Genomic DNA, 25,977 nt, shown 5'->3' on the forward strand with positions numbered 1-25,977 from the left:
CCAAGGGAGTTTTGCTATTGAATTTATCAAGGCACCATTTTCACCTCTGTCATACTAGGACATTAAAAATACAGTAGAAACCAAAAAGAAAACATAGATGAATAGAGTGGAATTGACAGTAGAACCTATCTATAATATTGCCAATAATATCCTTTTCATAGATAGGTGCTTTTTTTTTTTTCTTTTTGTCATCACTCAGCAGAATTCTCTAGCAAGGACAAAATTACACTCTTGAGATATTCAGTTATTTGATAGAAAGACTCCCACAGCTTGTTAAGCCCTTCAAAACTACTTCTCAAGAGAATGCTCTAAGACCACAAGCTCATCTCATATGGAAGGCACTGAACAGAAGATAAAAATTTGATCTGGGATGGATTCATCACTGGTGACCTCGGGATGCCACTCTTGCACCTATCGTTGCAGCTCCCCTCTCCTGCCTTACAATTCTCTTTTCTATTTTGTCCTTGCTTCTCCAGTCCGATTCTATTTGAAAGGGGAAAGTTTGAAGTGGAGAAACAGGAACAGATTTTTTCTGGCTAAGCAATAGCAGATGCTCTTCCCAGGCAATTATCAGAGTTTGGTCTTCAATGAAAATCTAGCTCATCACACTAATCTTTCCTTTCTCCCTTCCATACCTCTGTATCCAGTATATAAAATAGTAAAAGAAGTGTGTTAGCCCATACATGATGTCAGACGTTTATGAATATAAATTAAAATAAAAGTGGTTGGAAGCATTTCAAATGGGTAAAAATCATTGTTTTCCATATATATTCAAGAGGCGCATTTTATTGCTTTCAGCTCTGTAAACTACCAAAAGCTAAAGGCTGTCACAAAGACCGGAGCTCTGCATATGAGCAGGAAAAAGGTAGTGGGATGGGTGGAAAAGTGTTTTGCCATGTAACAGCCTTTCAAAGCCATCTCCCCATCAAGACTAGCCTGGAAGTTTCAGTTACAGTTTTCCTGCCTGTATACCTATGATATATTTTGGTCATAAAACCACAAATAATCCACAAAAGGCAAAGGTAAAGGAACTCAGTGCAGAGCACCAAGGATCAGAAACAAAGCAACTGCTGGCAGAGAAGAGGCTTGGGAGTGAACTCTTCTTCCCATTAAATTCACAGACCCACAACCTCATTGATGCTGAATCAAAAGCTGCAGCTCCTCTAATGAAGCTCTTAAATTGCTTGCATAAAAATATGGTATGGATGTGGCTATCTCTTTCTATAAACACAGTTTAGTAATCTACTAATAGATATGCAGAGCTCTTATACTTGCTCAGGCTTGTTCTTTGAATAGTCACTGCTTGCTTTCTCAGCTCACTTGCAATTACAACCCTGTTATCAAGCTATGCCATCACCTTATAATTACTCAAAGAGGGAAGCTGTGAGACGACATAAACAGAAGACAATGGAACAGAACAGCGCAATAAGTGGAGCTGCCACATAAACAACCATTTAGGCCTGAGGGGCATTTATGTATCCTTCAGAGGGCAGCTGGGGATACACAGGAATGATCAGATGGAAAAAATATACATAGATCTGGTCGAGAACACAACTCCATACAACATCTGGGCAGTCTTAATTCTTTGGGCTCAAACTCAAACTTGCTTTTTTTTTTTGCTTTTTTTTTTTTTTTTAATTATAAAAACAAAGAAGGTTCTCAGTTCCTCATGTTCCTCTGCATATATACACAGTTCAAATCACAGCCCAGCCCCACACTTCTAAAAATACAGCAAAATCAGTCACTCTGCTTCTCTTTGTCCATTGTCGTCACCACGCACATATTCTGAATTACCACTGTGAATAATACTATGAAGGCTGAAACTGTAAATCCTGAGAAATTTAGTTTTCCACTAGCTATAAGAAAATATTCATTTACCATTGGACAACATAAAGGTCAGTCACTCACACCAGTATATCGAGGGTGTTTGTCTTTCTAGGAGGTAGAAAGAAACTGATGGCTAAGCACAAAGTTGCTGATCAGGGTTAGTCCAGAAGAGCAGAAAGGAGGGATGGAGGCCACACACGTACCATAGGAGGGCTTGTCAGACTGTTGTGTGGCTCAGAAGGTAAGTGCAGACATGGGTGCGATGCCAACCACTAAGAAACAGACTGAGTAGATAAGGTGAAAGGAGGCTGGAATTAATCTGTGTAACAGCAAGATATGTACTAATAAAGACTTCAGGAATGGTTTCTTCCAACTACTAAGGAGTAATTTGATGACAACTCATTTGTTTTGCTAATTGTCCTTTCAATCAGTCTCAGGTTCACACTGAAAGACTGGAATACTTTTTTGCCCAAAATCTCAGTGTGATTTTTTCCTCTGAAAATGACCTTTTATTTTAAGAAACCAACTCAACATACGGCTCTCTGTGGAGTAAGCTGTTCACCCAAAAAATATACGTTCTTGAAAATACTCTTCTTAGAAAAAAAAAAAAAAAACCTGTTTCAATGAAATGTTTCTCTAACTATCCTTATTTTTTAACAAAGGATAGTCAACTCCCTCACATATTTATTCAGCTGCCTCTTCAGTCTCTGAAGCCTTGTAAAGGCTCCACTCTGCAGCTACTTTGACTGCTGCCTTATTCCCCATCTGTTTATCACTCTTTGTATGCAGCAGTTCCGCTTGAGTTCCTTAATAAATTACTACTAGATTCCTAATTTTTAGATTATGTCTGTTCTTTTCTGAACTCCCACTCACTAGTGTCTATACAAATCGTCTTACCATGTCAAGTCTGCAGAATATAAAAGAATCAGCCAGGTAGACAAGAAATCCCCTTTGTATAAAAGCAGAGCAGGCATGAACCTCTGAGGAAGTATGTAAAAAAGCCCTGTCAGATTAGTGTGGTCCCAATGAAATGTCTAGTTACTGCATAAGATTTTAAATTAATAGAAGTGTGTGTGTTTAAAAAATAATAATAAGGTATCACAAGAAAAAAAAAAAAAAAAAAAAAAACACAAAAACTTCCCTATTGCAGTATGCTCAGACTTTCAACAGCTTGTATTCTTGAAAGTCTAAGCTGATGGAAGCTACACCTGGGACTGGGAGGGGTAGAAACACAACATTTGTTCTGTTCCTAATAAGATTTTCCTAGAGATCTACTGCTGCTTGTTGTCAGAGGCAGGGTTATGTTCATGACCACGACCTGTCTGGCTACCAGCTGTACCCAGGTACTATCCCAAAACAAAGTACATGGGGCAGAGTAGATGACAAAATGTACTGTTGGTTCTCCAGCACCACCTCGCTCCCTGGCTGCCACTCCTGAGATACTCGAAGATGGCAGAAGTAAGGTTGTGAGTTTACTCTTAAGTACAGAACAGATGTACCATGAGCCATGCTGGGAAAATCAGTGTCCAATCTGACCTTGAGCCTCCAAGTACACCTTCCATTGGCAGTCAGGAATTCCCAGTAGGGGAATGTAGCAGCTGCAAAGAGAGCAGGGATTCCTGCAGTGCAGACACATATACCTTTAAAAATCAAACCAGACCAGAAGAGGTAAAAGGTCATTTGAAAAACCCTCCTTCCAGCCCAAAGACTTACTAAATGCCCTACTTATCCAATTGTTCGCTGGTCCACAAACTTTAAAGAACCATATATGCTCACCAAGCAGACGTAATTGAGACTAACAGAGGGAATCCTACTGCATCACAAACAAATCAGACAGAGGCTGTATCCTCTACTCACAGAAGTGGGTTGAGAAGCCTCAATTTCTACTGCAAAGCAATAATGTTTGAACTTCCCTCTCTGCTCTCCATAAAACCAAAAATGTTCCCCAGTGTTCATAATCTTTCCCAACAATGTTTCACCTAAGACAGAACTAAAGGTTTGCAACTCAGAAACTGAGAATTATTAAACATAGAGACTCCATCTCTGCCTCACAAACTCCCTAAACTGCAGCTCAGAAGCAACAAGAAACTAGTGGAGAAATAAATTTTTAATCAAATCTCCTATCTTTCTTGAGCATCATTTTCATTCTCACTGATAGACAGGAAAACCAGCCAAATAAACATTTGACTTGACTTGTTTCTACATTTCATGTACAGCCCTCTCCTGCATTCTTCCAAGTCTCAGGAATGTTCATCGTTTTGTGACCTGCCTGACTGTTCTTTTCTTCTCAACAGCCTGACAGGTGAAGGGAAAATAATACTGATCCTGTGACACTATGAAAGGCTTGCTGGGCTTGGTAACACACCTCGTCCATAAGGATGATGAAAGTGGCATTCTGCCCTTGCTCTGTGACCAACTTTCCATCAGCGGTGAGGATGTGCAGTCCTCGAGGTGCTTTTCCAGGGCATTTCTCCACCTTGGCCATATACTTCTCTCGCAAGCCATCTGTGCAGTTGTTAGACACAATCCTTCGGTACCTGGGGAGCAGTAACAAAAGGAGATTGGGCTCAAGCAGTGAGTGGAAAATTTTCTTTGTTTAGTTTTATTTCCCCATATTAATGCATGCATTTTCTCAAAGGCTAACTGCCTGCATGATTCTGTCACTAAAAGAAGGAATCAAAGAAATCTCATACTTTTTTAAATTGGAGAAAGCCAAACAAATCACAATTCAACCTTCTCCAGAGATTCTCAGCAGCACCAGTGAGAACAGTCAGACACTGTGGAAGTGAATTACTCTGTGCTGTTGAAAGGCAAAGAATTCCCCCAACTCGCTATGCCTGCAGGATTGTCCTCTGCATCCCAGCTTTTTATTACATTGTGTCTGCCTCCACTCTGCTAGAAGGCACTTGGAAGAATCTGGCAAGGGCTTTGTCCAGTTCAATTTTAAAATTTTTCAATGATGTGTTTTTGTTTTTCTCTTGGCTCTGCTTGGAAGAGATTAGCAAACTTGCAAGACACATGGCTATTCCCGGAGTTGTTGAGAGGAATTAACCCTTTCTAGTAATTTCACACGAAAGTACAGGGTTGGTTAAGAAGATCCAGAGTCCAGCTGTTGCATTCTTGCCCCTCCGTTAAGAAGGCTACAAGCAATCACATTGGGTTCCTGTAGGGAATTATAGGGTTCCTGTAATTACATCTCATGTTTATAGCAACTCTTAAACTGAGGGGTGGTAAGTGGGATGTTATCCCTGAAGCAAAGTGAATCCAAACTCACAGCAGCCCCACTTCCTTCAGCCACCTTCAACTACCAGCCATAAATGACCCTGTCATAATAAATGAGCATTCAGGACCCATGACTCAGAAACAGCCCTGAAAAATCTTCAGGGCCTTCAGTGCCTGAGAAGGAACATCGCAGTTTTGCATCATCAAGTACAACCACCATTTCAGAGAATCCCCCGCACAACAGAATAGCTTTTGCAAAATGATACTACCATAATAAACCAACACTTGCCATCTGTTCTGGGTAAAACCAAGAGAAACCAGCACATGTAGCTTGTGTGAAATCTCAAGGCACTGTATATACAAAGTGAAAATGGCAGGAGGGGGGAAAATTCATGAGGCTAAAAATTGCTCGTTGGAGCCTCCCCAGAAGCTGCTATAAATAAGAGCTTTAAGATAGAACAAGATTCAATAAGAAACAGTGGGAAACACCTTGAACTTGCCCTTTTAAATGTTCATCTGCTTCTCAGATACACCTTCCTGATTCGTGTTTTAATTTTGCAGCAAAGAGAAGCTCCAAGCCTAGGCTCCAGAGATCATACATCACTTGATAGCAATACAATATCTACATGTCATTTATGTTAATATGCTTCTCCCTGTCTCTGAGGAATGAGGCAATGTTCCATACAGCTGCTGCTGCAAACATTACCTCATGAATAAGACTGGAGAAGAGCCAGGAGGGATGCAGAGGAAAAGACCATCCAGGTTCTCTTGTCTACCAAAACCAGAGAGATGGAAAGGTTCGCTTACCCAGTGCTGTTCAAGTAGCTTTGACCAATACTGCAATCCTTGGACAGGGAAGATGGGCTGAACCAGAAGGCTGGGACACACTGGTTGTTGCTGTGCCTCTCATAGCCATAGTCACTATGGAAACAATAAGTCATGAGTGCATTGCTGTACCCATTCATTGGATTTCACTCACTTTTCAGTGATGTTTTTATTCCCGAGTGCACGTGTTGGTGGCTCTCTTCTGGAGGGCATGACCTTGTGGATTAGGCTCATTCAGAGACAAAGTGCTTGATTAGTTAGAGGTGCATGAACAGTTCACAGAAGGTGTGAGAGACCTGACAGCACCAGAATTTCCAGCCTTAGAGAGCACTGGAGGACTTGCATTTCATTTGGTAACAAAACAGGTGCAGAAATTCAGAAAGAAAATTGTATTGTTAATTTCTTTTCATTCTTTTGCTTTGCTTCCTTTTTGCAATCTTTGTTTTCAGAATAATCCAGATTAATTCCAAGATCTAATGACACTTTTTCCACAAGGAAGCACTTAGGAATGTAAAACAGTAGGAATGCTTCCTGAACAACTAGCCTGTGTGTGTGTACAGACACGTATGTTAATGGCCTCCCTTCTCTTTGACCAAGCTATGATTGGCCTGAAAGAAAAACACAGTTTTGTTTTGTTCTTTTTCCCAACACTAAATTAAAAATTACTGCCAATTTGGTAAACTAAGGATTACATGATATTATGTCAAATAGGGAAGGTAATCCAGAGTACCAATGCTTCTTTAGAGCACCAGAGAGTGGAAACACACCTAATTGCATCTAAGATTTTTTTTATTTTTATTTTTTTTTACAGATGCCTTTGCATGCCAATATTATGATGAAGCAATAGGATTAATCCAAAGCTTTCCAAAAGTTTTAATAGGCTCTCGCTCAGGTTTGTATGTATATCCCTTATTGGCAGGCTGGATTCAAGGGGCAAATAAAAAGGCAATCTGGATTGTTGCCCAAAGCACGTTAAAAAATGCCAACAAATTAAACCTTTGTGTAAACAGAGATACTGCAGAAGCCACTGCCTTGAAAACGCTCTCTGCCCTTTAGGATACTCCAAGCTTTATCTTTTTACCTATTCAGTGTCTGAATTGCCGGCAAGAAAGTCTCCAGGAAGACCTTTGGTAAGACAAAATTGTGCTATGTCCCCAGTGACCCCAGCTACTTTTTTGGAGGGCAAAAAATCTGCAAGCTACTTTAAAAGGTTCAGAGATTCCCTAATGCTCTTTCCCTCAACATTCAATTTAATCATTCTCAGTGGGTCCGACCTGCACAGTCAAAAATGCCTGGCAGTGACTTGGTAATTAAAAATATTCAGGAGGAGCTGTACTTTGCCCTAAAGAAGAAAAGAGCTGCATAAATATTTAATAAAATTAAAGACAACATTGCTGTATGCCCTCAAGGTTCTGTGCTTGTTCATTAACTTCTGGTAAATGTATATTAAAACCTCACATGCTGCCCACCTTCCTTCTCATAAGCCCCAGGGTTTGCATAAGTTAAGGAAATAATCAAGTCCAGCTGCTGTGCTGTCTTTCTCAGAAAAACTATCTTGACAGAGTAAATAAAGAATCAAGGGGAAAAAAAAATAAAGATCAGTGAGCATTTTAATAACACTCCTGAGTTCCTTCTGCCATTCTCTGTCAAAAAAAAAAAAAAAAAAAAAAAAAAAAAGACCAAGGTTTTCTATTTAAAATGACTGAGGGTTTCCAGAATCACCTCAATCTTAACTTGCGAGTGGCTGTCGAATTGGGGTCCTGGATTATGTTTTATGCCCCTGAAATTCATATCAGCCTTATATCTAACAGCAGGAAACTGATATCACTGCAACAAGGGCTCTGTGACCAAATGAGAGGGAGCACAGCTGTCACAGCTTGCGCTGTAGGGCTCCCACAGACATTTGTTCTGTCTGCACAGCTCTCAGCGGACAAATGAAATCAAACGTAGTGGGGTGGGATGCTCTGTGACCAGAAAAAAATCTCCAAACCTACTTACTGGAGAGGTGTAGAGACAATGTTTTGGGTCCTGCAGTTCAGTGCACACACACAACCCCAGTTGCCAATCTTCCTCCTTTCTCTGAATCTCCATGGGACATGCTCACTTCACACACAAGAGGCAGGCCAAAATACTGCCAGAAAAGCCTGAGTGGACATCTTTCCTTTTCAAAAGCACCAACTGAAAGAGTAGGAGCTGTCTCTCCAACTACAGATACATACACTGGGGACTTATCTCCATACACTCCCTGTATAGATCCTTCTCCTAGTTAGCAAAAATGTGTTTTTCAGCATCTCCCATTCTCATGTGGACATCCAAAAGGTGGCAGATGAATCATATCCTAGAAAAATGTGTGTCTTGACATGGTCTAAAGAACTGCCTCGTCCTTTAGAAGTCAGAGCCCATGAGTTCACCTTTCTTCTTCTTTGAAAATCACCTTTAGGATAACTCAAGCTTAGCACCCCATTTACAGCACTACTCCTTTTTTTTTTTTTTTTTTTTTTTTTTTCAAACTACCTTCTTCCAATTAGCCCTGCAGACTAGCATCAAATCTCACCCTTAAATTGAAGCTGGTTCTTCTGATTTTCCATTACCAGCTGTAACAATTTTACAATTGGAAGCCAGTTAACGATTCCATTGGCAGTGCAGAATCTGAAACAAAAGCCAGCTTGCTGTCCTCTAACTGCATTTCCTCTGCAGGACTGACAAGGTTAACAGCAATATTCTCTCATGTTACTGGGAAACTTAAGCAAAAATGATACTGTACGTATGCAAGGAGCAGGTCAATTAAATGAAAAGGTGCATTCTGATGCAAACCCTTTTCAAGGCAGAACAGCACTTAAGGCCAATTTAGCTACCGCAGTTTTCCACTTACAGCTTAGAAAAGACAAGCTTCACTGTGAAATTATAAAGCTGGTGAGGCACAAAGCTGGAGAAAAATAATAAAAAATAATAATAAAAAAAAAAAGAGCAAAGACAAGCATCTCTGGAGATCAGTTCTTGGTGCAGCTCAGAGGCATATGCGAATGCCAAGGGCAGACATTGCAGGGCAAAATACCTTGTTCATCCTGCAAGTTCCCATGATGAGAACAACGGGGAAAGATCTCCTGAGTCAAGCTCAGGAATCCCAGATGTAATTTTGGCATTAGGAACAAATTAAGCATCCATCCAGATAAGATGAAAATCTCTGCTCTGTATCCCTGAACATCCTGTAGAGCCAAAGTACTGCAATATTCAAGAAAACACCTTGGTCTATATTTTTATTCATTTTTGCAGTGTATCAGTGTGTCCATGATCTGAAACGACCCATGAGTCTTGGCTAGTCTGGATCCAAATAAGTGTGCAAGTCTCATGCTTCACACTCTTAATGCAAGATTCAAAGGTAAGTGAAGTTTTCATGAATCACACTGATACTGCATCAGTCACTGATCCTGATAACCTCCTATAAAAACGAAAATCAGTTTTCTCAGCTGATCTTTTCCCCGGGTATTTTCAACCTCATTTAAACGTCATTCTGATCATTCAGGCTCAAACATCACAGCTACTGACAGTCTTAAATCTCTGAAGTATTGTCTATCAGAGGTTCCCCATATGAACTCCTTTTTCAGAGATCCTGAGCTGTTATGCATTCCCCTAAGTCCTGCCCCTGAGTGTACAAGAAATATCAAACAGTGGTTCATTCTTTCTCCATTTTTATTTTTAAGCTGCTTTCAAAATGACCTTAAACCAGTTTAGAAATGATGGCCAATAAAGTTGGAAACATCAATATTTATGCAAAGCAAGCGGCTACATCTGACAAGGGCAGGCTGCACAGACATGTTAAAGAATCATTTTCAGAGATTTCTCAGTAAAACACCGAGAAAAAGCAGCAAATGGTTCCTTGGAATTCAAAGGAGTAATAACCTAAAAAGTATATGTTTTGTTAGCATGCTCCCTAGGTGTTCAGTGACCTTTGAAGTGAGGACAGAGAAATTCCCTTTTTCTCCTGTAAAGGACATGCTTTGGACCAAAGAGAAAAGTCCAAGCTGTCACTCTTCAAAAATGATGGACATCAAAATGTCAATCAATATTTGCATTTTTTTTCACTTTTGAATTCCAGACTTGGATTTCAAGACTCCCCTGCAAATGACAGGGACACCTCCCTCACATTACAGGTATGAGGATCACAGTTGTGCTATATGGTACACTCACAACCATGAAGCTGCATAAGACCAAGTTTCCTCACACATTTTTTTGTCCAAGACAGTGGCTCAACCACTGCCAATGCTACAAGAAGAAGCCCTGCAAAATTTACCAGAATTGCATACTCACCACTCAAAGTCTCCTTGACCACAGACACACGGTTCAGATACCACAGTTCGGGAATAGTCCCGACCTAGGGAACACTGGGCTCCAGGCTTGCGTTTTTTATAGATCTTCCTCTCCCCCATGACACAAGGTTCCCCCTTTGGCAGATAAAGAAGAAAGATGAGAAAGAAAATCAGAGAGCTGTAGTGGCATCCAGGCCCTAAACCATGCATTTTGTCAAAATATACAAAAGACAATGAAAGCATACAATTACCACACGGAAAGTTGGGAGCTAAGAGTCTAGTCCCTTTCTGTGGCTTTGCAGACTCAAAGACATCTGGGTTGGACTCATGAGTGCACTGTGTTCAGCACTGAGTTGGGATGCTAGTCACAATGTGCCCAGAATGGCTGGGTACCCAAGTCATTGCCAGCACCTGGTTACATCACATTTCAGAAAGCATCTGTCAGTGTCTCTAGTCCTATGAATTACCCTGAAAAGGCAATGGGGACATACCCCTAGGCTTCTTCTATGTCAGACAACATTGACTGCAGGAAGAACTGCCCAAGTCTAAAACCCGGGGTTGGCACAAATTCCACTTTCCTTTCCCTGATAGACCTGGCTTTGTTATGGACCTCAAATAATTTTGCTGGCATGTTATGTCTGGTTTTTTCTGCACACAAAGGTTTTCAAGAGTGTTACTAGGAATAGATAATATAAAATAAATGTTTGACATTTTGGTGAGTTGTTATAAACAGAATTTTCTCTGAGCCAGAAATAATTTGTCTGCTTAAAAGTAAGAAAAGAAGACAAGGCCTAATTGAAATACTTCTTTCCCGTTAATAGCAATTCCCAAGATGGCTGCCTGGTTACACACATGTCCTCCCTTTTCTTTCATTTAAATTACTTTCATTTATTCTCTTCTATGATTTTAGTCAGCTGATACATCCTTGCCTAATTAATGCTCATTTCTAATTCATGGATTTATTCAGGAAAATCATAGTGCCGATAGTGCTGGCTACAGTTCAGTTCCCCTGCAGGGAGTGGGACATCATACTGGTGGCCAGTAACCCATAAGTAATCTTCAGAGAGTGCTGAGCTCCCTCAGCTCTAGTGGCTTCAGGACCTAAATATATCCACTGTGAAAATAAGCCAGAATGTATGAAAAAGAAAGCGTGTATCCTTGAATAAAATGAAATAATTTGGTCTTCTCTGGTGTCTTCTATTCAAGGACTCCCTAGAGTTTTACAGACACCTGCAGTACCTGAAGGATGAATAAATGTTTTTATTTTCATTTTTGAGTAGGGAAAATAGAGGCAAAGTGAAATAAAATTATTTTCCTGAGTCACTGACAGAGCTACAAAGAGTTCAATGCCTCCTACAATTCAATCACAAGGTGAGGTTTTACATTGCCCTGAGCACTGAGGGCGAAAAGATCCAGCTGCTAAAATGGAATATTTTCACACAAAGAGAAGTTAACAATCTCCCTAACTTGCCTGGAGAAGACTGGCCCCATATTTATTCATGCATATGCTTCAGGGGAAATAAAGCATCAACAGGTTAGAACAGTGTCTTGATGAATGCAAAAATAACAAGTATATTCTCACCTGGCATTACAGAATATCTGAAAAGGAACCCCCCTCATCCCCTCCCTGCACAGTCCAAGTACCTGATTGTGCAAATGCCAGGTTTGGTAGTCATCTTTGTTACACCTCCGGCTGAAGATAGACTTGTAGTCCACTTTGACCAGCTGCCATTCAGAACGGAGACTGAAGTGTCCAAAAACTCTGTGCACAGAAAAGAAAGGGAAGAAGAATGAACCAGAGTCAGGCAGGGATATGCTTCCATTAAGCAAATAATTTCTCATGAATCTCAGCTGCAGAAACCAACACACTGCCATGCAGCTTAATGTCAGAAAACGTTATTCAGTCATGTATAACACTTTCCTGATCCTGTTACATGCTAGAATTATTTAGCCCTTTCCTGATCCCTGTGCAGCTTGTGTCAGAAGGTCTTCCAAGTCTTCAGTACTTAGCACAATTGGTCATGGGTGTCACAGAAATATCTAGGTATCACTCAGAACAATAAAAAACCACTCTAGAAAGTAATGTGTCTAACACCAAGGGAGCTACTCCGATGAATATATGTTTAGGGTGTCTCAAAATGAAGCTTTTATTAGCTTACTCAATTTCTGTACTACTGAACTTCCTGGTTGCACAAATTTACTACTTATGAATTGTAAGAGAAGCACATGAAATAACATATTTGGGATATGGATCATAGGCAAGCAACTTGCAAAGGTGACAGCCTCCCTTCTAACTGGTAAAAGCTGGCTGCAGCCAGTAAGAATGAAATTATACTGTCACCACTGTAAGGTTATCAGTAGAGGTTTTTCTTAATTATTTTGAGCAGCTCACACATCATCATCAGTCACTGATCACAGTCCATGGTTCACCTAGCTAAGTACTAAGATTATGTTCAGGGTGAAAATGGCACATTTTGCCATGCAACTCCAGAAGAACACAAGGCTCATACTGAGTAAAGCTGTATGCAGGAGCAATTGGAGCTGAAGAGTAAGCCCTCAGAAACAGTGGGGGAAAGACTCAGACTGTAATTTACAACCGAGGCACAGATCTGTTACAAATGGGATCATGAAAGAGATCATATAAAAATTAAATAGCACCAGAGGCTTCTGCCCAAGCTCGGACCTGCAGCACCACCAGCAGCAGAGTTTTTTTGTTGAACACAGGTCTCTCTAATTGCGTTCCCAACTATACAGCCCTCCTTCAACTGTAGGAAAAGCTATATTCTTAAGCGTCTGGAAGAGAAGGACCACAGCAACAAAAATCACTGGTGGTACAGATCACCACAAATACTAAGGAAAGCTACACGTAGGAAGTTCATGCCATGGACCAAATAAATAAATAAATAAATAAAATAGCAAATGCATGATTTAATTGAGATATAACACCAGGTACCTAAGCAAAAGATTCCATCCATGCAGAAACATTGCATGTGTGTTACAGGGTGCTCATTTTTTGACCAAGTAATAGCCCCCTATTCCTGTGGCCAGCCATGATTTTCTCAGCGGAGAAGTTTTTCAATCAACTGCAGCTGGATTTCCAAAGAGGTGTGTAATAGGAGATCAGGGCAGGGACATGGGTGACCAGACTTTAAAAGCCATGTACAACACTACAACTTCTCATCAGCAGGGGAAACATCTTGGTCCACATAAACAACAAAAGCAACAGAACACAACAATCAAGTTGATTTGTCACTGTAACAACAATTCTTTGTCACCTTAAATGAATCTATAAAAGAACCTAAAAACTCATTCAAAATACAAGTTCCAGATTTCTAAATTCTCTACGTACTGAAACCCAAATCTTTTCTGACAGTCATATGACTGTATCACCATTACTGTAAAATTTACAGAGCAGAGAAAGAGTGTGGTTTTTTTTCATTACACCAAATCTTTCAGTAACTTACATTTCAACCAAGGCACTTATGAGATTAAAGTTTTTGTTTTAAATTATTCCAGACTAAAAGAGATGGGAGAGAGATGATTTGCAAATATCCCTATGAAAATGAAATAAAATAGAGAAATTCTACTGAGTTTTCTGACTGCAATCCAGATCCTACTGTGCCCCAGCGTTACTCCAGTTCACCTTAATTTACACGGTAATCACTCAGTGTTGCTGGCTTTGCTCTCCCCTCACTGCTCAAACTACTTCTCTCATAGACTATAGCCTGCGCCAAAATTGATCTGCCTTGGGCTGTTTTTCATGAAAATTGTCTCAGCTCATAGGTATCAGGGAGAGAAAGTGGGGTTGTGGGCTTGCTGTGGACATCTTTCTACATTTAAATTCTGTCTCACAGAGGCAAGCTCTAAGGAGCTGACAAGGGGAAGGACACAAAACAAGAAAAAGCAGTGACAGATGTGTACACAGTTTAGAAATAGGTAGGTGGGGAAGGACTTATGTATAGGAATGGATTTATTAGGTAGATTGTTCCTGGCTCTGGTCTGGAGAACATTTCTTAGTGTAGCCCAAGCTGTAGGGTACCAGTGATAAGAAGAAACACCACAACCAGAAGAGGCTACAGAAGAAACTGCAAAACCCGTCCTCAACACAAAACTGTCCTCAACACAAAAGGCACATTGTGAACCAAAATCAAAGCAAAGAAACCACAGAAATACTGGGTGCCAGAGCACTTGTGAGAAGGAAAGAATGGGAAACAGAGGGGGGATGCAGGAGGTCCCAGAAACCATGTTCCAGAAGAAGGAGTTCTAACTCCAGCCTAGATCCCAATTCTGCCTTGGCACTGGCTAAATCCCACTGGCTCTTATGCCACAACTGCTTTCAGTACATGGTCTTACAGGATGCTCATCTGGTCACGGCATTATTGCACTACTGGGCAGCTCTCCCGTGAATCTATTTTGTCTTGGATTTGAAGCATGACTGAAATGTCATTCCTGCAAGGCAGCAACTCAGCAGGCAGAAATCATTTAGTCCAGCAGATTTATACCTGTTCAGGATTTGACCTGCCTGTGTATTACACAGAAAATCTAGCAAGAGGAGGGGAGAACATAATCAAACACAGACACTTGCCTGAACCCAGAAGATAACAGGGCTTGAGAAACCCAACACTTCATCAGCATCTCAAGGAAAATGTTATTCCTCAGACTGAACCTTAGCTTATTGTCCAGAAAGAGAGTAAAAAGCTTCTTTGTGCTACAAAAATCAAACTACCAAAATCACTTGCTTTTTAAATCTATTAGAACAAGCTAAAAATCCTCTGCCATTGAAATTCTTCTATGATAATTAATGGAAAAAATGAGGTTTCCTAAGTGGAAGGCAATATATTAACATTCCAAAAGCACAGAGCATTAGCTACTCTTTAATTAAATGATTTCAAAGAAGATCTTTGTATATAATTGCTATAATTTAGATGAAACAATACTACACTAAATGTAATTAGAGGAGTGTGAACAGAGAGGAATGTTTTGCTCTGTGCTGCAGAGATGGTTCTGGGTCACCTCATTCCTAAAATGGCAACTCCCCCCCACACACACACACACACGCTAATAAAAAGCTTCTTGAGCCTGATCAAGCATTGCAGTGCAGCCTTCAGAGACAAGAGCTACGTATACGCAGCAGCTAGCAAGCAACTGCACCTTGTCAGCACTGCTCACTAATAATGAACGCAGCCCAGCTGCCGATGGTACTGTTCAGATGGAGAGATCAGCCAACACGACGAAGGTTACATTACATTTTAAGATGACTCTGTAGTGGATTTGAAACTTCTATGAGAGTAAGCAAATGAAAGAAATGGAGAGGAGTGCAGTGCTCTGGTCTACAAACAGCTCCAAACTCTCAAACAGCTTATCCTGGGAAGTGATGAGAACCCTCATCTTTTTTCTTTTTTTCTTTTTTTTTTTTTGAATTAGAACTAAGCTAAACAAATCATCACATGAACAAACTTTGATGTGCAAAATCAGGTGTTGCAGTTGAACTCTTCTTTCATCAGTTTTGTGAGCTACCTCACTGGATATTTTTCTACGGCGACCAAGGTGCAGCCACACGTCCCCCTCTACCATCTCTGTTCTGGGGCTGCCAGGCCCAACCAAGAAAGCTAGGCAGAGAGTTCAAACATTTATATTGCTCACGTTCATCTGTCAAGAAATGCTTAGCATTAACTGCTTTTGGTATGTACATCTGGATTTCTGTATCCTGCACAGCTGATCTGTGGAAGGGCTGTAAATGGCAAGATAGAAGACAGCATACAGGAGATAACCACGTCTTGTTGGCTGAGGACAGAAAAATCTTGTGTACTCATTACCTCAACAGTCTGACATGGTTTTTCTCAGTTTTGAGCCTCTCTTAGAAACAAAACAAGACCCCAGGAGATAGAATGAAAAAGAGTTGGCAGGAATTTATTTTTCTGTCCCAACTGGCAAGGCTTCACGTAGCTTTGAAGATACTTATTTATTTATTTTATCTGATTCCTATGTATCTTTGTTTCCTATTTACTTAGTTTGTTCACTAAATTAGTGACTTTTTTTTTTCCTAAATATAGCTAAACTATCAAGATGATACAGAGGAAAAGGGGACACATTGTACTATGAATTTTGCCTCAATAACCTTGCCTACCATGGTCTAACTGAAAGCTCTTAATTGCTCATTACAAGGGTAGAAGACAAAAGAAGGGAGCTGGTTGTTGAAGGTCCTGCTCTGGGAAGTCAAAATGAAGAGAATGTTCTCATTTTTCCACTCGTAGCAGTCTGATCTGGAAGTCCTTGAGAAGCAATAAATACATGAGCCCATATGGCATTTAGAGAGTCAGGTATTTTTTTTAATTTTGTTTTGGTTTTTGAATAAGCTCAATTTAGTTCTCCAAACTAAGCCATGGAATGGCAATTTACTGGCTTTAGACAGGATAGATTTTGTTCTGTCCCTCAGAGTGGGCATTTAAAACACTACATAAAATCTTAGCTAATAGGGCAGCACCTTCTCAACTGGCTTTATGCACCACTCACAGTGAAACCATTGCTAGGAAACGAAAAAATGCTTCCCAATCTCTTCTTTTGAGGAAAAAAAAAAAAAAAAAAAAAAAAAGGCAAGGCTTTTATTGCCAGGGCTTGATGTCATTAATTTGCAGCAAAATTACTAGGAACCCAGAAAACAATTCTGAAATGCTTACAGATTCATGATGGAGTCATTTTGGAAAAGGTCATTGGTAACACTGCTATAATTATATCTTTCATTAATTTTTTAAATACACAATAACTTACAAATGTGGTATATACTGACCGGATAACCTTGTACTGAAACTATTTAAAAGGCTTTTTACACTTACACTGTATGCTCTTGATGGATTGCATTGTTTTTGCTTTATCATTCCCTGCACTGGTGATAGCTTGATAGCTGTGCTTTTTATGCCATTCAATGCTGCCCATTCCTGACAGGCCTACGGGAAACCTTGGATGATTTGAGGGTGACAAGACAACAACACATCCACCTCTAGGCCATAGAGTCAATCCTTGTCCTTTCCTAGGTATGAGAAACTTATCTTCAAGCATAGTTCCTGCCTTGCTCACAGGAAAAGCATCAGCTGTACCCATCTGGATCCATCCCTGTTGGAAGTTTCAGACAAGCTGCCCAAGCATGGAAATAGAAACATTTTCTCATGGCTAAATCAAGTTGCTTTCTATCATTTCCATAGTAAACTGTCAGGACATGATATGAAGCAAACATGCATTAAAGCTGTCTGTATTCAGCTGATCTAGATATAGAGGAAGGACTTCATGCTTGTAATAGGAGAAAACTGTCAAGACTGGTAATGCCTTCTGTTCTCAGCTGTGCCCAACAGTGAGATGACTGAAGATGCAAAGGAAGGAAGCAAATGCTTCCTTCACAGGAAGGTCTTCTTCACTACAAAAAAAAAAAAAAAAAAAAAAAAACATCAAATATATACTCCTTTCTGAAGCATTTTTCCTCCACTGGACATCAACAAGGTGAGAAGGATTAAAAGTTAGCTCATTTTGTTTCTCACAAAGTACCCTGGGGACCTCTAAGTCCCCTATTAAGGACCTATCTAAGTCTCCTATTAAGGACCCCTTTAATAGGGTTAGGCCCTACAGAATAGGCAGTTGATGTCTGAACATCTAAAAATGAAATGAAAGCAAAAAAATACACTTAATAGATAGCATCTTTATAGATTAACTATACAAGGAGACAGACAACAGAAAACCAAATGGAGAGCAAGCCAAATATACGCTTTAGTTCTTTAGTTAATAATACTGAAGGAAAATATAATTGCAGTGTCATCACAAATAGACTGCTTATCTTAGGAAAACCTGAAAGCAATCTTGTTGCTTTTTTTTTTTTTTTTTTTTTTAATTATTACTGTGAAAGAAAAACACATGCAAAGGAAGAGTCCTACCAAGCAAAAGAAACTAGTAAAATCACCCAGAAGAGTAATATTTCAGGTGACCAGAAACCGTGTTTTTGTCACAGAAACGAAGAGAGAGAGAAAGCAAAGCCAGGTTGCCCTCTGCTTCCAGTTAAAATTCTTCTTTATTTACATCTGTGCCTTTAACAGGTAACGACAGGAGCAGTAATTTAATGGAAGAACCCATAAAGTGCTGGGAAATACAAGCTGGAAGAACAACCTCTTGGTATGGAAACATGTTTTTTTCCTGTTCCCTTCAGGGAATGAAGTTCTCTCACCAAAACCAGGGGAAACACAGATCTCAGCAGTCGTGACTGCTTGGTTTGGATTTTTGTCCCCATTAGTCAGGCTACACTGTTCCTGTTATGTGGGACAGCGGTGAGCCCATGCTAGAGAGCCTGGCTCAGTGCACACACTTACAGAAGGACGTGGTACATTAAGGTACCTCCATCACTTGTTGACAGTTACAGGTTTTGAGGCAATAAAAGAAAATGCTGAGAATTTCACATACCCACAAAAAAAAAAAAAAAAAAAAAAGCCCATTATGAAATCTGGATCTGAAGCCATCTGTACGAAAATAGCAGTAAAGCAAGACTAACTCCTGTGTGCAGGCTGAGCTGTTAGGGCTGAAAACACACAAGCAGCAACAGAACAACTGCAAATTGTGCTGGTGGGGTTTGGTTTTATGAATGGGGAGTAAGAGATGAGCCATTTCTCCATAAATTAAACATCAATCACGACTTTAGAGAAAACCAAATGGGCTGTGTAACCTCCTGATTGTTTTTTATTAAGGTTTAGATGGAATTAGCGTTAAAGGAGGTCACTAGTTACATGGAAATTGGATGGAAAGGGACTGAGACAAGGAAGCAGAATCTAACTGAGAGACACACAGATCAGCAATTAGGGAGAGTGGAAGAGGAGCCAGAGTTATACTGTCTCATGACGGGCAAGATGATGCAGGGAGCAAGAGACTGGAAATGAAGGAAACATAAAAGATGAAATATGACACTGGAAAGGCAGACAATTGCCAACAAAACACACTTCCTAATTTTTTTCCTAAACAATAAATAGTCTTTAAGAGCCACTTTGGAGCATTTAATTCAGTTGCTTTTGGCTGACCTGTTAACTAGAAACAGCAGCCGTAGGGCAGCTGGGTGATGATTCAGGGCTGCTGTAATTCTGCCTGTGAATGTGTAAAGAACAAGAAAAGTAGCAAACTTTCTATAAATAAGAGAATGTTCTTCTTCCCAATAAAATCTGTATCTAGATTTCCAGCTGATGCAAATTAGTGCAACTCCTGTGGATCATCTCAGATATAAGCCTCTGTTTTACTGATGCTAATCAGAGGGGGGAAAATATCAGCACTTAAAACACCAAGAATATATTAAAAGCAGACAGCAGCTCCCATGATGAGAAATTTGGAAACAAATTTAAGAAAATTTTGGTCTCTACTCAGTTTCCCAAGGTAACAGGTCAAACCAAGTTTTCACAGAATTGCTCACACGGATGAAATTTGAAGGTAATAGTTTATTTCCACGTCCAGCTGAAACTGAATATCATGACATGGAGATTTTCCACAGAGTAGAAAATCAAAATGTTGGCCAGATTCACTGACAAGCAATCCATGTTGAACTGCTCATGGAAAGCTGCACCACTGCCTGGTTCCCAGTAAGGAGGGAGAAGGGAGATCGCACAGGGGAAGAGCTTCTCTGAATACATAGGAAAAAAAAAATCCTGCAATAAAAATCCTGCAGTGCAATCATGGTAGACCTTTTTCTCTCAGCTTTGGAAAACAGTCCTGGGATTATTCATCAGCCCAATGGCACTTCCTTCAAAGCACAAGAGGAAAACCACTACAAATGACATGGTACAACATAGTTAGGAAGCAATGCCAAGTGCAATTAGCAAGTAATCTGCAGAACATATAATTATGAAGCAGGCCTACTGCTTGGGCTTGATTTCTCCATTAACTGCACAAGGCAATGGTTGGGGAGAGGGTTTTTTTTTTTTATTTTTATTTTCTAATACAAAGTGCTATCAAAATAAGAGCTTACTGAATGCCAAAACAAATCTTTTGAAATCTGGTCTCTAAAAAAATTATTGCCAGTGTTCCCAAACCACTTTACATGACAATTGCTTCAAAAGAAATCCCAGCAACATGAAAGGGAGTGTAAGACACCTGGGAAGGGCAGTAGGAAAGCACGTTAATTTTTAATGCTGTTTTTTCGTGTAGTGTTCTCTCTCTTCTTCGAAGTACTTATGAAAGGCAACCAGTTTCTGACAGCTTTGAAACCTGAAGATGCTGCTTCAGTCTTCTAGAAAAGACATCAGCAATGTATCAGCATTTCCTAACAGGTCTGTGGTCCCAACAGAGACAGGTGTTGCCCCTTTGGAAGAAGCTGATAACAGAGCATGTCCAGTCATTTCAATCAGTCATCCTATGAAACAGTAGATTTTCATCCAGAGATGCCCAACACAAATGTGGGCAACATTGCTCAGAATATGCAAGACCCAAACTCATGCAAGAGGCACAGTCTGTGGTGATTCAGGGTGACAAACTTTGCCTGAGATAGGTTATTAGGGAGCAGAACACAAAGATTTGGAGCTGCACATAGCTGGGTGATGGTGTAAGAAGGTGGCTGATCAGTTTTAGTGGGGGAAATTTCACAGGTTTGGGTCAAAGGGATCACTAAACAGGGAAATCATGTACAGTGAGCATATGAGGTCAGGCTCTCCTTGGGAGCAGAGGCTTGTAGCACCACCTGAACAATGTGAAAATGTTTCTAAATACAGTAGTGCTGCTCTGGAAAGCTGCTTTCTACCACTCACTGCAGCCAAACAGGGGAAAAATCCATTAGAGTCAACTCTGCAGTCAAGCCAGGGTTGAGTCTTCCCAGCTCCCAGAGAAGCTGAAGAGCCATACCACACTCTGCCCCATGCAGGATCAGGGCCAGGCTGAACAGAAAAGGTGCAGAGGCCACACACACTGTCAATCCACACAAGATACATTCAGGGCATCAGAATATGCCATGGCTTTCCCTAACACAAAAGTGAAGGAGTCTGAGGAACGAGCACGTGCACAGCACCCCACCCCTGGCTGTGCAAACCCAGGATTAGTCTGAGCGGTTGGTAGAGCACACCCCAGATGCTGGCAGGAGGACAGCACAGGAGCTATAATCCATCTGTCCTTATTTAAAAGCACAAGAAACCAAGTACATTAGCCTCTAGATGAGGATGTCTGGATTACGTTGTCATCAGGCAACCCTTGTCCTTTTACTTAGGGAAAAGAAATCATCTATCATGATCTGCTCATTCTTGCTCCTTCTGGCAGGACTTTTACATGCTAACTTTGAAACGAGAGCCCAGAGGAGTCTCCAGACAGCAGACCTTTTTCTAGTCCTCCTCCCTGCCTTTCCATCCACCTTGTCTGAGCATTACAGGCAAGGTTTAGCCCCCTTTGTATTTCTTTAGCAATCTCCTTTGGAAAGAATGGGAGAAGTCTGTAAGATACTCACCTGGAACTCGGGAAACCTGGTTCAGTGTCAAGCTCTCCCATGGACTGCAGAGTGACTGATCACAAGCACATCCCTTGTTCTGCCTCTATTTCCTTATCTGCACAGTAGAACTAAAGATGGTGATTTCTTTAGAAAATGGTTGATCTCCTGTCCAGAAACAGTATTTGACTCCAATGAAAGTAATGTCTGCCCCAGGAAGCCAGCACTAGACAAAACATGCCCAGAGCCCAGTGCCTCCTCTGTGCATTACGGCTTCTGCCAGGAATCTCCTGAGTACACAGTGCGGCTGCTGGGAACTGATCTCAGGTCACAGCCATCCTTTTCCAAAGGCCCAATAAATCACATGATGCTGTCTGAGAAAGATTACTCCAAGCAGATGCTCTCACCACCTGATTTGTCTATTCAGGTGTCACAGAAAGACCTCAGCTCACACTGGAAGTATCAGCAGCATAATCAATGCTGTGCCTCTGTGAGCTGCTTAGGTGAATTCGTGCAGCAGTCCAAAGGCTAATGAATACAGTACTCCTTTGGCAGGGAGGGAGATGGGAGAAGGAAGTGACACTGATTAATCTGTGATCATTAATAACGTTTTTAAGTCTTGCAAACGAAGATAATAATATGGGTAATCAACTGTCTTTCTTCAGGGTATAAACTGATCATCTACTGGGATAAAATGGAAATTCCTATAACACACGTTTTCTTGTCCATTGTAAAGTCACTTGATGGCATTAGCAGATTGATCATTTTCTCGCAAAGTCACAGCTATTCATCACTTCCAGATGGTTTTGAAATTAGATTAGATGATCCAGGAGTGCAGCTCACTATAGCAAATGCCAATATCCTCTCAATCATTTTTGTTTCCTAACTTAATAAGCATATTTGTAATTTTTCTTGTCAGATCAAGTTCTAAATTTTACTTTTCTTTCTGTGTGCAGTCATTATTTTCACAGAGCCATTTTAATTTCATGGATCCTATTCTGAAGAGTCCATATATAGGTTTTCACACTGAAGTTTGCACAGCTGCGTGAGCGAGGATAGTGCAATGAACTCACAAGGACACATCAGAGTCTTGCAATAAAATTCACAGCCAATAATAAAATCAGCTGCACCACAAACAGTTATTGCAATATTCATAAAAAGAAAAGAAAAAAAAAAAAAGAGAGAATGAAAAACAAAAAAAGGCAAGATAAGACCAGAATGCAGACAACTATTTAAACCTCTCTGTCTTCTCTAGGTATCTCAGAGTGCCTAGGCAACTTGTATAAACCAAGTTTTGAAATCTTCCCTCCTATCTCTCAAAAAAGACACTGTTCTGATAGACCCTGGTAAGCACAAGTTGGATAGTCAGCTTTCAAGCCCTGTTTCCCAAAAGCAGGGAAGATAAATATGGATAGAGCTCAGCATCCTTCATCACAACTGCCCCCACATCTAATACTTTCTGGAATCCCTTCCTACTGGAAGCAGCAAGTTGGATTTAGCTTTCTACAGATCTCTGATGAAATCTTCCCTCCAGATTTCCTCTTAATCAAATCCTCTGCCCAGCTCAGTAGCAACAGCAAAAGTTACAGAAGAAAGTCTGATTTTTTTCAGTTTCTTTCCCTTTTTCTCAAGCAGAATGGAGCTACAAGAGATCTGACTGATGGCATAGGAGTCTGAACTCCTCTGCTGGGCCACAGAAATTGAGCAACACCGTGTCTGTGTTTTTTCCTTTACGCATATTAGAGAAGAACCTCAATTCTGGCTAGAAAGAATGATGTCTTGGTGTTTCTGCCAGCCACTCACCTCTTCTCTCATTTGCCAAGATTGTTAGCAGGGGTGGCAGCTCTAACAGGGTGCCAACTCTGGAGGGTGAATCCTGGCCCAGCAGGGAGAAAGCCATCCCCTCTGCCCACATCCCAGAAAAGGCATTATTTTCTACTGCGTCTCTGTTTTCACCTTACCTCCCTCAGTACAACCACACAGAGGTGGCAGATCCACAACTTCCTACCCCTAAGCAAAAGGGCAGGATCATTCAAGGACATTGTGTCAGCTTGTAATTTTCTTTCCTATATCAGCTTTTAAACGTGACAGCAAGACTAGAGCGAAAGGCAATGAATGTTACTTTGCTTAAAGAGGAAAGATGATAATCACCTTATCAGAAAGTGACAGGAAAATGACTCTTGACTCCCATGTAATTTTGAACTCAGTGGGAGCTTGGACCTGGGAGCTACTGCCCCTTTCTCGTACTCAATCTGCTGCACCTGGGCTGAGTGCTAATCAGAATCTGTCCGCATTGCCTTCATGCCTGTACATACTTTGCTGATGTCTTCCATAAGTCAGTCAGTTCTTCAGAAAAAGAGTTAACTCACAAAATTCCAGGCCACAATGAAACTGTTAAACTTTTAAAGGAATTTAGGGAAAAAATCATCAAAAAAAAAAAAAAAAAAGAGAAGAAAATCATGAAAATCAACCATAGGGCACTAAGCATAGGATGCTATGTCTGGCCAAGAAAGTCCCTTATTTACAAATCTTCGTAAATTAGCAAAGTGTACAAGGGAAAAAAATATATATTTTATTTTTTTTTTAATACTTTTAGCATCATCTGCTTGCTGCTGTTGGATCAGGGAACTGAGCTAGGGTTACCTCTGGCCTGATTCAGTGTTGTCTGTGCTCTTCATGCCCTCTTTCTCACCTCAAGAGTCTCCTGGCCTCCAACTCACCTCCAATGTTTCATAACTGCTTAGTCATTCTGTCCCACTCTTCTGCCACCCAGTGATGCGTTGCCAGTAATTATATGGATCTCCTGGAAAAAAAAGTGCTCCCACTTCACCTCTGGTAAAGCTGGATGGCCATGTAAATGAGAAGGTGTTGGAAAGGACCAGGGCTCATAACCTATTAATTTACAACCAAGATTTTTTTCTAATGTATGCATAGCCAAGGGAAGCAGTCACAGCTACGTTGGCAGACCAGTTTGTATTAAATCCTCTCAATGAAAATGTTAATACTCAATGATGCATACACAGATGTATATATGGATCATTAAGTATATGTACATATTAACACACATTTATATACACACACATGGGTGTCTCTACATAAATATATATTGATCACCAGAGACAAACTTAATGGTCCCCATCCATATATGAGTGTCTGCACACACACATGTATAATGAGTCTACTAGAATGATAGCAAAGCCTTACAGGACCATGAAGCAAAGAGGTTATTTCTGTTTACATAGGTTTATAGAGATGCTTAGCTCAGTAGATGAAGTGGCAGGGATAATAATTATGAGTAAGAGCTGGAACAACATAAAGACCTTTTCTGGCCCCACAAAAACATCTTGTCTCTGATTTGAATGGTATAGATTAGCAACTACTGAGAAAATACTAGAAGGGGAATAAAACTGGATTCCTTTTCACTGGTGGACTACCTCAGGCAAGTAACATCCTGTACCTATGACTTGTCAACACAGAAACATTAGACCCAACCCATGAAAGCAAAATCATTAAAAGACGTACCAGTCACCAGCAAGGGCTGCAGCACAGAAGTTAGAACACTGTACGTTTCCAAAAGACTAGTACTTTCTAGTCACTCATTGGGTCACCTTAGAATGTGCCAAACCCTTCAGCCTTATCCGTTTGAGTTATTTTCCTAAAGGACACCTTTTTTTTTGTACAGTTGTGCCAAACACCGCAATGTGCTTTAACACACACCTGCTTTAGTGCTATGACACTGAGGGAGCAGAACTGACCGTCTTGTCAGATGAGATGGGTGTCAAAATAACTGTGAAAGGAACCAAAGGAGCAGATGGTCAGCAAGGAATGGAGAATGGAGAGTAGATTCACCTTGTTTAGTCAGTAGTTCCAAGTCAGGTTTGGAACTCAGCTCACTTAGTCTCATGTACTTTTCTCTGTGTGTCACAAATCTACATCCTGAGGTGGAGCCCACACAGCTATGTTTGTAAAGAAATAATTCATTTTTGCACTCTTACAGCCATATAAAATGGAAAAAAAAATCATAAAACAATTCAGGTTGCAACACACCTCTGCAATCTATCTCGTAAATTCCCCCACTAAAAGCAATTCCAAATTCCACTACTCCGAACTATATTATATATTCAGAATCATATAATGCACACAAATCTGCAGATTTTACCACACTTTTCAGTTCTTTAGGAATGTTTTAGGACAAATATATATACCATGAAGCACAGGATCCTGAAGCCTAGTATGCTCCTACATACTGCATAATTACTGCAAACGCTCACCTAACAGCCATGAAGCGATATGAAATTCTGTGCTAAAACTGTGGCAGCTTCCTACAACCCAGACAGCCCACTCACAGGATGTGCCACGAAGTGAAAGTTGGGA

At 40.5% G+C, this 25,977-nt stretch overlaps 1 protein-coding gene across 1 annotated transcript in view; it reads right to left on the reverse strand.

The window, feature by feature from the left end:
- Window positions 1-25,977, reverse strand: part of SORCS3 (sortilin related VPS10 domain containing receptor 3) — a gene marked incomplete at its 5' end in the record, with an annotated part of 274,223 nt that overhangs the window by 22,785 nt on the left and 225,461 nt on the right. Inside the window, 4 exons of the mRNA XM_082764642.1 lie at window positions 4,193-4,364; window positions 5,857-5,970; window positions 10,183-10,316; window positions 11,826-11,943. Coding sequence (XP_082620768.1) covers window positions 4,193-4,364; window positions 5,857-5,970; window positions 10,183-10,316; window positions 11,826-11,943 — 538 coding nt within the window. The remainder of the gene's footprint in view (window positions 1-4,192; window positions 4,365-5,856; window positions 5,971-10,182; window positions 10,317-11,825; window positions 11,944-25,977) is intronic.

This window comes from Aythya marila (genome assembly GCF_965140915.1).
Source record: "Aythya marila genome assembly, chromosome: 7".
Classification (NCBI taxonomy): domain Eukaryota; kingdom Metazoa; phylum Chordata; class Aves; order Anseriformes; family Anatidae; genus Aythya; species Aythya marila.